The 13,304-nt window shown below is 34.6% G+C and overlaps 1 protein-coding gene across 1 annotated transcript in view; it reads left to right on the top strand.

Moving 5' to 3' along the window:
- The window catches only part of SUGT1 (SGT1 homolog, MIS12 kinetochore complex assembly cochaperone), a 38,886-nt gene that overhangs the window by 6,482 nt on the left and 19,100 nt on the right, over positions 1–13,304 (top strand). The window contains exons 3-10 of the mRNA XM_035003268.1: positions 1,230–1,320; positions 2,003–2,072; positions 2,706–2,776; positions 5,043–5,096; positions 5,487–5,503; positions 7,890–7,924; positions 9,557–9,653; positions 10,445–10,552. Of these exons, the coding sequence (XP_034859159.1) occupies positions 1,230–1,320; positions 2,003–2,072; positions 2,706–2,776; positions 5,043–5,096; positions 5,487–5,503; positions 7,890–7,924; positions 9,557–9,653; positions 10,445–10,552 (543 nt within the window). The remainder of the gene's footprint in view (positions 1–1,229; positions 1,321–2,002; positions 2,073–2,705; positions 2,777–5,042; positions 5,097–5,486; positions 5,504–7,889; positions 7,925–9,556; positions 9,654–10,444; positions 10,553–13,304) is intronic.

The following is a 13,304-nucleotide window of genomic DNA, read 5'->3' as shown; positions in this document are numbered from 1 at the left end:
CTAGCAGAGGGTTGTATCAGGGAGGGCCTTGAAGGTCACTGGAAGAACTTGGGCTTTTGCTTGGAGTCAGCTGCAAAGACATCAGCTGCGAAGACGTTGGAGAGTTTTTTGCCCATTGACATAAACAAGATCTGATTTTCAGTATTGCTTGGATCAGGATGAAAGAAGTGAAGAAGGTAAAAAGTGGTTTGGATTTTAGGTATATTGCGTTTTAGATAAATGATTACCAAGTATAGTATAATTTGATTTTGGGGAATCACGCTAAGAGCAAAATCAGTGATGTGTTGTTATTGAAATAATTTTACTTTTTTTTTTTTTTAAGATTTTATTTATTTATTAGAGCAAGAGAGCACAAGCAAGGGGAACAGTAGAGGGAGAGGGAGAAGCAGGCTTTCCGCCTAGCAGGGAGCCCTGTGTGGGGCTCAATCCCAGGACCCTGGGCCGAAGGCAGATGCTTAACCATCTGAGCCACCCACCCAGGTGCCCCTGAAGTAATTTTACCTTTTAAGAAAACTACCAAATCCCTAGAATGTGTGAGCATTAGGTAGAGAATCAAAGCATTCCTATTTGCCTACATTTATTCTTGGCCTCACTGATCGTGCTGTCATTTCTTGCATCATTACTGTTCCAGCTACCACTTACATACTGTGACTGCGCAGGGTGACAAAGTTTTAATCTCATATTGATGGTAGCTATCTATGAGGTACTGTATCTGGGCTTTCAACGGAATGCGGTAATTTCTTAGGGTTGTCTGCTATTGACAGACGATGGGGGAGGGCCAGATAAACTTCATTGTGTCTTTATTGATTCTGTTAACCTTCCTGAGCGCTAGATTCAACTTCCAGGTTTTTTGTTTGTTTTTATTGGACGGTTTCATATTTTCTAGGCATCTCAAATCTTCGAGTCTTCTCCAAATTAGAGGGAGAAAGTCTTTGATGGTCAATGTATATAAATTCTTCAGAATAAATGAGGTGATAGTAATTACCATTTAGAGTTTCTACCACAGGCCAGGAACTGTGCTAAGATACTACATTAGATTGTGGATTTTGGGGGAGAGACTGGAGAAGGGGTGATATTGATCCTCTTGCAAAGGAAAGCTCCAAGCTTATTCTGTTATCTTTCCTCCAAATAGCTTATGATAATAGGTTATTTGATTAAAAATCATGTTTAATTAGAATTCAGTTGCTTTTAAAAACATTTATTGACATTCAACATGTTTGTATTTGTAGGAGCTGATTAAGGCTTTGGAACAGAAACCAGATGATGCTCAATATTATTGTCAAAGAGCTTATTGTCACATTCTTCTTGGGAATTACTGTGGTAACTTTTCTTACTAAATATATTATTTCTTATAAGTTATAAATTTTACCCAAGATACAGTGAATCAAATATAGTAGATATTATCTTTGAAGATTTTTAAATTGGTCTTTCACACAAGGTGTGAAGTAGCTGAAACATGACAAATATGTTGAGCAACACCCATACAAATGTTCTGGGTGTCTCCTTCCTTCAGTGGGTGGAGAATTTATACAGATTTCATTTGTAGTTATTGGATATACTAACAAAAAATAGCATCACATTTATTGTTTTACAGACTAAATGAAATGCTCTTGTTTGTAATTTTTGTATATTGTGTAACTTTTAAATTGTTCTGGGTAGAGAATCTAGGTAGGGAAAACTAAATATCTTGAGTCATATTACATAAATGATGTTAATGAGAAAATTAGATGAACTTTGTGACAAAGCTTTATACATTGACTGAATAGCTTTAAAAAGAAAGCTAAATATTAGGCTAATAAGGTATGAGAGTGATTTTTTTTGGATTATATCTTGGATTAATTTTTCCTAATTTAAAAGCATTTGTCCATTGCACTAACTTGAAAGCTTAAAAATGTAGGGCTGATTCAAATTTTGTATGTAACTTGTTAGGATCCATAAATTACTGACTAAACCCTCCCCCTTTTCTTTTCTTTCTTTCTCTTTTTTTTTTTTTTGTATGTAGATGCTGTTGCTGATGCAAAGAAATCTCTTGAACTTAATCCAAATAATTCCACTGCTATGCTGAGGAAAGGGTATGCAATAACTACTCTTCTAATTGGGTCTGGACTATAGATAGTAGGTATTTAGTTCATTGCATGAATTTTAAGTTTTATGTAAATAGTAAATTTTGTATTTATACATTTTATAGCTGAGGTAGGATTCAATTTTAAATATAATTTTATACTTCTGTTGTAGTGTGTTTTAAAATAGTGATGTTGAAGTAATTACAAGGAAAAGAAGAAACTGATGGATTTCAAATCCCTTTTTCATTCATTGTTTGGAATTTATTGTATTTAACCAGGCTGGACAGGCTACATTTAATGCTGTGAAAGCCCTGTATCGGTGTACGTTACATCCCAGCTTGTTTCTGTTGATAAGTGTAATTTTATTCTTAAGAAACTTCTTTGGTTTCTTAGCATAACTATATTTTGGAATAAGTATGCACAGTTAAATCAAGAAATTCTTTTTGAAATGAGTTCCAAAATTGGGTTTTAATGAGAATTATATTTAATGTTACAGTATATTAGAAAATCTCTGGGCTTATTAACATATATTTAAAATAAATTATTTTTTTATCAATAGAGAGTACTAGGATATTTAATTTAGAAATCCTTTTTGCATGATCTCATGTGTGTGTGGTATTTGTTTTTAATATACTCATGCAGGATATGTGAATACCATGAAAAAAACTATGCTGCTGCTTTAGAAACTTTTATAGAAGGACAGAAATTAGATAGTAAGTATTGGAATTGTATGTTAATAAACTAATCCATTATTTCTGTGGTTTTTTTTTAAAGCAATCTTTTTTTTTTTTTTTAAGATTTTATTTATTTATTTGACAGAGAGAGATACAGCGAGAGAGGGAACACAAGCAGCGGGAGTGGGAGAGGGAGAAACAGGCTTCCCGCTGAGCAGGGAGCCCAATCTGGGGCTCGATCCCAGGACCCCGGGATCATGACCTGAGCCGAAGGTCTGACGCCTAACGACTGAGCCACCCAGGCACCCTCTAATGATAGAGTTTTATCACAGTTCTCTAAAGCAGTGGTTCCTAAGTAGGGATGATATTGCTCCCTGAGGGACATTTAGCAATGTCTGAAGAGATTTTTGATTATCATGACTGGTGAATGGGGGATGTGCTGTGGATACCTAGTGAGTAGAGGCCGGGGATACTGCTAAACATCCTACATTGCACAGAATTGTCCCCCACAACAGAGAAGTAGCTGGTCCAAAATAGCAGTAGTGCTGAGGTTGGGAAACCCTGCTCTAAAGTATTGCATGAGTATGTTTTTATATTTTAAAAATTTACTCTTGTATTGCTTTGAATATTTGCTCTTCTGCTGTATACCTGCTTGAGAGAGGACAGTGGGTCCAACTTTGCAATTGGAACCTACAAATTAGGAAGGAGTAGTGAGTGGTACATGAATAATTTGGCTATTTAGTAAGCAAGCCAGCATATCTGCACTTCTAGCAGATTCTAAAGAGTCCAATTATCCTGTACCTTGACACATACTTGAAAACCCAGAAGAGACATAAATCATTCCATGTTGTAGATTTCTAAGCCCTATTCCTTATTTCTTTTAGAGCAATAGAAAGTTCATCACCTAAATTGTTTCATTTATTAATATCTTACTGCCATTGATTTTTATCTCAGGATTATTTCAGAGTCCGCCTCAAATGAAGGTGTCTGTTTTTTGGTAAAATTGCTTTTACAGATATTTTAATTTAAAAACAAATTTGTCTTTTAATTCTAAGGAAAATTTATGTTAAACTGTTAGGGTTCCCTTATTAACAGGGTAAAAATTTACAACTCAAAATATTACCTTTTTTTCCTTTGGTATGGTAGGAAGCTTGGTTTTATTTACTGATATTCAAATCTAGGATTTTGATATAATTATTACCCCCACTAGAATGAGTGTGTGTGTATATGTGCCTAGGTATTAAGGCCTATACAGTTTGAATGTTATTTATAAATCAGTGTACTAGAAAATTCATTTTAAGAAATTTTTATTTTTCAGAATAATCTTGCCTGCAATTTGAGTTTGCAAACTTTAGAGTACTTTTAATAATTTTTTTTAAAGATTTTATGTATTTATTTGACAGAGACACAGTGAGAGAGGGAACACAAGCAGGGGAAGTGGGAGAGGGAGAAACAGGCTTCCCGCTGAGCAGGGAACTGGATGCAGGGCTCAATCCCAGAACCCTGGGATCATGATCTGAGCCGAAGGCAGACGCTTAACGACTGAGCCACCCAACCCTCCCACTTTTAATAATTTTTAACATTATATTGGATTAGACCCTGTACTGTTTGGATTATCATTGTCCTGAGTCTTTAGAAATTAATAATTTGCTTATGTACATGTTTACATTGCTATCTCTAAATATATAGTTCACCATCTGTAGTCTCTTGGCTGCTGTGGAATCTGGAGATAAACAGAACTGCGCAAAGTACAGAGGTGTTTTTTGGTATTGGTAGGAATGGCATGGTAACAGGAAAAGCTACTGAGAGAAGAGTAGATAGAAAAAGTGGGTAGCTGCATTAGAGAACAAATCTGGGGTCAGAAGAAGCTTCTAGACCTTGGTCTAGCTGTCTGGTACCAGGCTTCTATCCCACACTAACTGATAGTGTGTTGGGTATCTAATTCAGGTCTGATTTTGTTGTGTGAGAGGAAGCTCCTTTAACAGGAGAGAAGTGAGGGGAAATGTAGATTATTTGTATCTGGGAACCAGTAAGGTTGACTGTGGCTAAAACCATGTTTTTTTTTTTAATTAAAATTCTTCAGGATGAATGTCTAAATGTTAAAAGTATTCGTGTACTTAGAGCTGTAGCATTATGGTTACTATAAATCCTGTTAGGACAAGTATTTTTGTTTAATTTACTGCTGAATCCCCATTGCCTAAAACACTGTTTGGAACATAGTAGGTATTCAGTAAGTATTTGTTGAATGAATATGTTAGATGGTGCTGATGAGTGAGTGATGTTACAGTCAGTTTGTTTTTTCTAGGTACAGATCCTGATTTCACTGTCTGGATTAAAAGGTGTCAAGAGGCCCAGAATGGTAAGTATATAGGTTTCTCATGTCTTTCACTTTACAAAGAAATAAATTTTTGACATTTTTGGATTTAAACAAATGTGTTTTTAACTTTATAACTTTATAAATCATAAATTTAAATAGTGTATGTTCCCTTAGATAGGGATTTCCAAGGTTTTGTTATATGTTGAAAGGAAGATTTGGATGGATTTGTTTTGCAGTTGTGTTACCGGTAAGAAATTACTAAAAGTCTACAGTGACTCTAGGATGCAAAATTAAACCACTTTTTAAAATTTGAAATGTGTGGAAAATTGGCTTATGTAATCAATCAGTATGTTTGTGCTATAGAAGTCATGTATGTGACTCCCTGTAAATATACTGTTAAATAGAAATGTTTTCTTTTTATGTTTTTAATAGGATCACAATCTGAGGTGGTAAGTACAAAATTTTTATTCATGTTCTTACTTAATTATAATTTTGCCATATATTTGAGACAGGACTCCGAATGACCTTTACTTAGATCTTAAGCAATTCCATGTAAATACTTTTCTTCTAGCGACTGCAATAATACCGTTTTTGGTGAAATAGATATAGAGGTTTATAGTCATGAAAATTATTGGGCTTGTTTCATGTGTGATCAAGTTGATTTGGCATATTTTAGTATGGTCAGGGTGGTTATTTTTTGTCTTTTCCTTGCTGAAAGTCATCACATTTAGGTTAAACAGCTGCTGCCTAGAAAGCACTTTCAGAGTTTATTGTGGTGTACTGAGAACACAAAAGTTAAGTAAAATTTGGAAATGTTTATCTGTCTAATTCAGTTTCACATTTATTGTTTTGGATATGAAGATTTCCAAGTCTTTTCAGTTACTAAAATTTATGGTGGAGTTGAAAGTTGATTTTTTTGTTTCTAACCACTTAGGTTTATATATAACACACATAGTTACATAATGGCTAGTAGTTTTTAGCAGCAGCGATAATCAGCAGTGTAGTCAGTAAATGAAATGACGAGTCAGGAGATGTGTGTGTTGTCTTAATTCTGTTGGCGGTTACTTAACCCACTTGGGTCTCTTCATGTCTGAAGGAAGATTTACATTTCTGTCTTCCAGAATTACATTGTGACATTGAGAAAGTCTTTTATTCTCTGGGCTTTCTTCATGTGTAAACTGGGCCTAATAGAGCTAATCTCCGTCAGGTTGTGAGCATCAGGTCAGATATGTGTATATGTAGTGATTGGAGTTTGGAACATCACCAGAATTGAGCCCTGTCTGGTTATTCCTGTACTTCAAAGGCTTGTCCATATTCCTAAGGGTGATGGATGAGGGAAGTATTAAAAGTTGGCTTCTTTCAGGGCACCTGGGTGGCTAAGTTAAGTGTCCGACTCTCGATTTAGGCTCAGGTGATGATCTCAGCGTCGTGAAATTCAGTCCCCTGTTGGGCTCTGCATGTAGCGTGCAGTCTGCTTGTCCCTCTCCCTCTGCTCCTCCCCCTGCTCACTCTCGCTAGCTTTCTCAAAATAAATAAATAAAAATCTTTAAATAAATAAAAGTTGGCTTTCTTCACCTGCTGGTATTTTTGTTTAGGTCTTACAGTATCATATTTGGGATTGGAACTAGTCCTGAAAACAACAAAATAGCATTTGGATTATACTTTGGTAACACAAACAGCTGTTTAGCCACAGTGCATTTTGTCACTGCTGTGGTTCACACTAGTTTAATCTTTGTACCAAGGTGAACAGGAATAATATGTTCTAGTCATTATCTCTACTTGGTATCACCTAGATTCAGGTATTTCTAAATAGTTAACACTGGAGAGTAATTCTGAGTTAGACTCAAATCTGTGTAGAGGGGTTTTATTTTCTTCCTCGAAACCCCATCTCTTCCCTATCATTTAGGGACAACTTAGAGGTCACTTATGTCCCAGGGCAAGTTCTTTAGATTAATGTAGTCTTAACTGGCACACACAGAGTTTAGGGAAGTATTGATTGGTCAAGAATCAGTTTGTTTCTTGATGGGCAGTGTAGAATGTTTGTTGCTGAGAGACCATAAACAGAGTGTAAGCTGTTATCTGGAAGGCACCATGGAAATGTCCCTTCATATATTCCAGAGCAGTGTTTGATGCCACTGCTAAGCCTGAAGGTTATACTCTTTCTAAAAAAAAAGTGCGTTGTTTTTTTTTTATGTTTTTTTAAATATTGTTGTTTTTGGTTTAGAGAGTTAGCCTTGGAACTGGACATTTAAATGTAACCTTTTCCAGTCATACCTTCAGAAAGTTTTTTGGGTTTTATGGTTTTTATTTTTTATTATTTTTTTTACTTCAATTTGATTTAATTAACATATAGTTTATTATTAGTTTCAGAGGTAGAATTTAGTGATTCATCAGTTGCATGTGACATCCAGTGCTCATTCCATCAAGTGCTCTCCTTAATGTCCATCACCCAGTTACCCCATCCCTCCACCCACCTCCCCTCCAGCAACCCTCAGTTTGTTTCCTGTAGTTAAGAGTCTCTATAGTTTGTCTCCCTCTCTGTTTTCATCTTATTTTTCCTTCCTTTCCCCTTACGCTTTTATTTTAGAAGAAAAATCTTTTTTGAAATTTTAACTCCTAAAATTATAAAAATGTTGAATATTCTAATATTTTGTGATGACTAGTATTATTTAACAATTATGAATTCAGGTATGCTTTGTCTTTGAGGGACATTTTCACATAGTTATTCCATATCAAAGTAACCATAGCACTGGGTAAATTAATAATACATGCGTTTTAATATACAGTTTGTAAACTAATTTGTAAAAATCTTTCTCTTGCAACTTGCCAAATCAGTGTGCATCCCAGAGGACTCATCAGTCAAAAATCAAGTAAGTGTTTCTTTTTCATAAGACAGTGCATGATAAATATGCCTAAAGGGAAAAATCCTTTTGTTTAAAAGTAAGCAAGTCCTTACCCTGTGATGTTCAGTGTTTCTTAGTTTTTTTTAGAAATTTGTTTACCCTGGGAAAACTAATTCTAAGGCTGTTTACTGATTGATTTTAGTGTTTAGTTAAATTCAAATCAGTTCTCTATTTTAAACATGCTTCATCTGGTTCCATATTATGTCACCTTTCCATGTATGACGAGAGCCTCTTCCAGTTGTTATTACACAGGTAAATAAATTAGTAGTAGGCTTGACAGAATTGTAACTACCTGCCTTTTATATTTTAGAGTAAATTTTTCATAGAGTGATTCTGCATGAGTTGAAAGGGACTGTTGCTCAGGGCAGCAGTTATAGTAATGAATTAAGCGTCTAGCAGGTATTTGAATTTATTTTTAATTGTTCATCAGCCATGTGTACAACTTGTATTCTTAGGACTGTAACAGAAAGAAACACAAGGCATTGATCGGGAGCTTTGCATCCTCACCGAATTTCAGAGGGAAACTTTGAGACTCTTAGTTCATTTCTTTAATCAAGGTGCATTTTAATTACCTAAAATGGTTTGGAAATGTTAAAACAAAACAGTCTATTCATGCTTCTTCTGGGGAGATTTAGGATGACGCTCCCAAGTACCAAGTAGATGAGGAACTTTGACTAGCTTGGTGGCAGCAGCAGGAGTAGAATACAAACATCAAATAATAATTAAGATGTTTGGAGCATAAAATAATCCCATCATTGATTTAATACTGGTACTGTGTACTAGGCACTGTGCTTAGTTCTAGGAATATAATAGTGGCAGGATAGATAAACTGCTCTGCCTCATGGAGTTTATAATCTAATATAGTCTAATTTGAAAGTGAGGATCCCTACATTTCTAGAGCCTTCTGTGGGAAAGATACACATAATTAGAATCTCTAGGCACATTAGTTTTCCCATGTACCTTGAGAGTGAAGGAAGATACTGTATTTAATGTTGTGCCTGGCAGGATGAGTTAAATTTTAAGTTATTTTAATTTTAGCTCATTTGCTTCTGCTCCCTGTGTTCGGGGCTCTTTGCTCCAACTTCAGTTAAGAGATTTTGGAGTGTGGAGTCCAGCCGACATGGGTCCAATGTAACACCTGCCACTGACTGGCTGATTGCTTCACCCATCTGGGCTTATTTTTCATCTGTAAAAGAGGGATAGAAGTGCTTCTTTTGAGTGTTAGGTTGAAATGAAAATGTAAAGCTATTAATGGTATGTAATAATGGTTAGCTGTTAAGAGTAAATTTCATCTTTAACATTAGCTTAAGCACAACAATATTAGAGATACAAGTCAGAACCCGGAAAATCGTGTAAGTATTTAAGTCTACTGGAAAGGTTTGAGGCATCATACTCTACTGTTCTTTTCCATTAGTGCAGGTCAAAGAAAATTAGTTCTATAAAATTGTTTCTGTGAATCACCATCTGCTTTGCTTATTTGTTCCTCAAGGTGGAGCTCTTGTTGTTTATCAGATTGTAGCTTTTATCTTGACAAAACATAAAGAAGCAACAACTAAGAAAATTAGATGTTCTGAGGTGGTTTTTTTTCTTTTTCAATAGGTATGACTGGTATCAAACAGAATCTCAAGTAATCATTACACTTATGATCAAGAATGTTCAGAAGAATAATGTAAATGTGGAATTTTCAGAAAAAGAGGTTATTACAGTCTTTGAACTATTTTTTATTTTGAGATTAAATATTTTTATTTGCAAATATAGTATATTGCAGAATAATCTATAGCAGTTGATCACATACACTATTTCTTCCTGAGATGTGGAAAATGCTGATGAAAATCTGAAGCATGGCTTTTCAGCTTGAATGATTTTAAATTTTGAGACAAAAGTATTCATACTGTAGGTTATAGCTAGATGTGCATTATTTTCTTTTTCTTTAGATTTGAAATTCAAAGCAGAACTTGGTTGACAAATATAAAAGACATTAGTAAGATATGTGATTTGGTTACATTTGTGTGGTATACTTTGTGAAAAAGGTCTGCTTATTTGTTGTGTGATTTATATGTCTTAGAATTTACTAACCACATTAAATTAGTGTGACTTGTAATAACTTGATTTCTTAGCATTTAGTAGAAAACTTCAATGATATTTAAGTTAGTGGTAGAAGTAGATGTTTTGCATATGACTCCTTGCTTTTGTTACATATTGTATTGTTTTGCTTTTATATCTTGAGTTTTCTAGAGATTTAAATGTTATATATGTGTTTGAAACATACTATTTTCTGCTTATTTAATTATGTACGTGAGAATCCATGTAAAGGAGACCAAGTAGGAAAAAAAGGATTATTTTGAATTTCTTAAATCTGATATTCCATATAAAGTGTTTAAAACAATCTGCAGCAGTATTGAAGTTCTGCAATTATATTCAGTTTAAGTATTTTACCTTTCATTATATAAATTTATAAAAACATGCTGCCAATTTTGTATTCATTAGTTGTCTGCTTTGGTGAAACTTCCTTCTGGAGAGGATTACAATTTGCAACTGAGACTTCTTCATCCTATAATCCCAGAACAGAGCACATTTAAAGTACTTTCAACCAAGGTAAGACAATTTTAAAAGAGTTGTCAGTAATGGAGACATCTGACTGGCTCAGTAAGAAGAGCATGTGACTCTTGATCTCAGGGTCATGAGTTCAAACCCCACATTGGGTGTAGAGATTATTTAAATGAGTAAAAGTTGTAGTAGTAGTATTTCCAAAATAAAGAAATACTGGTTAACTAATTGCCTGTGCGATTATAAGCTTATAGATCCTTTTAAGCACATATTTTCAAATTAAAAGGAACAGGTTAAATGGGCACCTGGGTGGCTCAGTCAGTCGGGCATCTGCCTTCAGCTCAGGTCATGATCCTGGAGTTCCAGGATCGAGTCCCACATTGGGCTTCCAACTCAGAGGGGTTTCTGCTTCTCCCTCTGACCTTCCTCTCTCTCTTGCTTTTCTCTCTCTCACTCTCTCAAGTAAGTAAATAAAATCTTAAAAAATAAAAAGAAAGAGACAGGTAAATAAGGACAATAAATTTTGAGTAACAGTTTTCCCCTCCCCAGATTCTAGGACAATGGAATTTAAAAATCAATTTAACCTCAGTAGTGTTTGTATACTTAAGATTGTTAAATTTCTTAAAGAGGTTTTCAAAAAAAAGATGAAATTATCAGCCTCTCTTTAGGATTTGATACCAAAAGTCTCTTCTCTTAAACTTGTCTCTTTTGATGTATAAATATTTTCTTACCCTACCTTAACATAGTTAAAAATACAAACTACTGTGAAGATGAATCTGCTCTTTTTTTTTTGTTTTTTAATTAAGCTGAATTTTAGAATACTTTATGAGGGAATACTGAGTGGTTTAAACTGCAGTTCGAGTAATTATATAATTTTTAGATTTCTTTGTATTTTCAAAAAGAAGTAAAAAATGCGATAGAATTAAAATTCATAGAATGTTTTAAATAGCAATCAGAAGATGTAGGTAGTATAAGTAGGACAAGTACTGAACTGAAAAATAAAAAAATCTGACTCTGGTTCTTTGCCCTGTGAATTTAGACTAGTCACAAAATTATTACAGGACTATTCACTGTCCTTTAAAATGAGAGATATGGACTAAATGAGCTCTGAAATTTTTTCATCTATAAAATTGTATGAAGGTATATAATGAGGTATGACAGCAGATGATATATGTATACTTTTTCCATTACTGCACCTTCTTTATACACATGTCTTACAACATACTGTGTTAGTAACTGTTGAGTTTTAAGTTCTAAGGATGTGTGAATTTTCCTATCCTAGGATAGAATCAGGGTTGGCCTTCGTCTGGGAAAATATGGTAACTGGGCCTGCAGAAAGAAGAGGATACCTGCAGAGCATTTGAGCAGAAGTGCAAAGTTAAGAAGTGGTAGTTTTTTGTTTTTTTTAAAGATTTTATTTATTTGACAGACAGGGAACACAAGCAGGGGGAGTGAGAGAGGGAGAAGCAGGCGCCCCGCGGAGCAGGGAGCCCGATGTGGGGCTCCATCCCAGGACCCTGGGATCATGACCTAAGCTGAAGGCAGACGCTTAACAACTGAGCCACCCAGGTGCCCCAAGAAGTGATAGTTTTTTGCATCTAGTTAGAAGTGATTTGCCCACTTATCTATTTGAAGATTACAAAGTACAGAGCTGTTAAATTATGAGTGAGAGAAGAAACAGTTGTTTGGGTGATAGAAAGTGAGAAAAAGGGATGAAATCTTAGCAAGATTTTGGTCTTACACATAGTGTAGAATTTGTTCAGTAAAAGAAGTTGGGTAAATAACCACAAAACTCTAGCTAGATTTGGGTCAGAAAGTCATGAGTTTGGCATTTTTGTACATATTTTTATCAACAGGTTGTTAATGCATGTTCTTTTGAAGTAGTTTAATAGATGGTAAATGACTTAAAAACTTGTGTTACTGGGTCTCCTCATAAAATTTATGGAAGAATAGAATGGTAATAAATACATAAGTTTGTGTGGCTAGAATTGAGGATGTTAATGAAGCACTGTTATCTCTCATTCTTTAATTCTCTTTTGAAACTTGAGTGCTTGTTGATGCTAACCATTCTGCAACCCCACCCTGCTGTTTTCCCAGTTTGCTTTCTTGGTCCCTTCAGTCTTTAAATGCTACATAACTACTTCTCTCTTTTGTATAGTAGTTTTGTATAGTAGTTTATAGTAGTTTCATTCCCCTTGCGTTTAGTCTGTGAGGATGAGAAGCAAGTCATATTTGTGTGTTTGTATATGCTCCAGGTAAGGATGCCCCAGTTAACTCCACAAACAATGAGTAATTTTTTAGCGTAAGTATGATCCATTTGCTAAATTTGCCTGTATCTCTGTGTATTGTACATAGTCTGCTGCTCAGTAATTGTTTAGTGAATGAATTTAAATTGGATTCTGATATTAACCCTTTGAAGTTGACAGAGTATTTTTATTCGTTTTGTAGATGAAAAGAAACAGGTTCATGGACTTTAAATGCTTTCCCCGAGAGTTTACATAGTTACTAAATTGTTCATCCTGGCCCAAGAGTAATACTTTTATTTCTGGAAAGCTAGTGCTTCTTTGCTTAGGTTTTTCTAAGTTCTGTATTAAAGAATTAAAATTCTTAAGATGTCTAATGGAAGATGATTATTTTTCTTGTCTTAACCCAAAATAATATATATTAGTTTTGTTAGACTACCAACTTTTAAGCTGTATTTTATGGGAAACAAATTGAAATAATTGCACTTAATTTTATCTTAAGGGAAATGAAAGTTTTGAATCTTTTTTTCATACAGCAGAGGGAGACTGTTAAAATA

This window comes from Mirounga leonina, unplaced genomic scaffold (assembly GCF_011800145.1).
Source record: "Mirounga leonina isolate KUSES-001 unplaced genomic scaffold, KU_Mleo_1.0 Mir_127, whole genome shotgun sequence".
In the NCBI taxonomy this organism is placed as follows: domain Eukaryota; kingdom Metazoa; phylum Chordata; class Mammalia; order Carnivora; family Phocidae; genus Mirounga; species Mirounga leonina.
The sequence above is the reverse complement of the archived record's forward strand: the minus strand, read 5'-3'. Positions and strand labels throughout refer to the sequence as shown.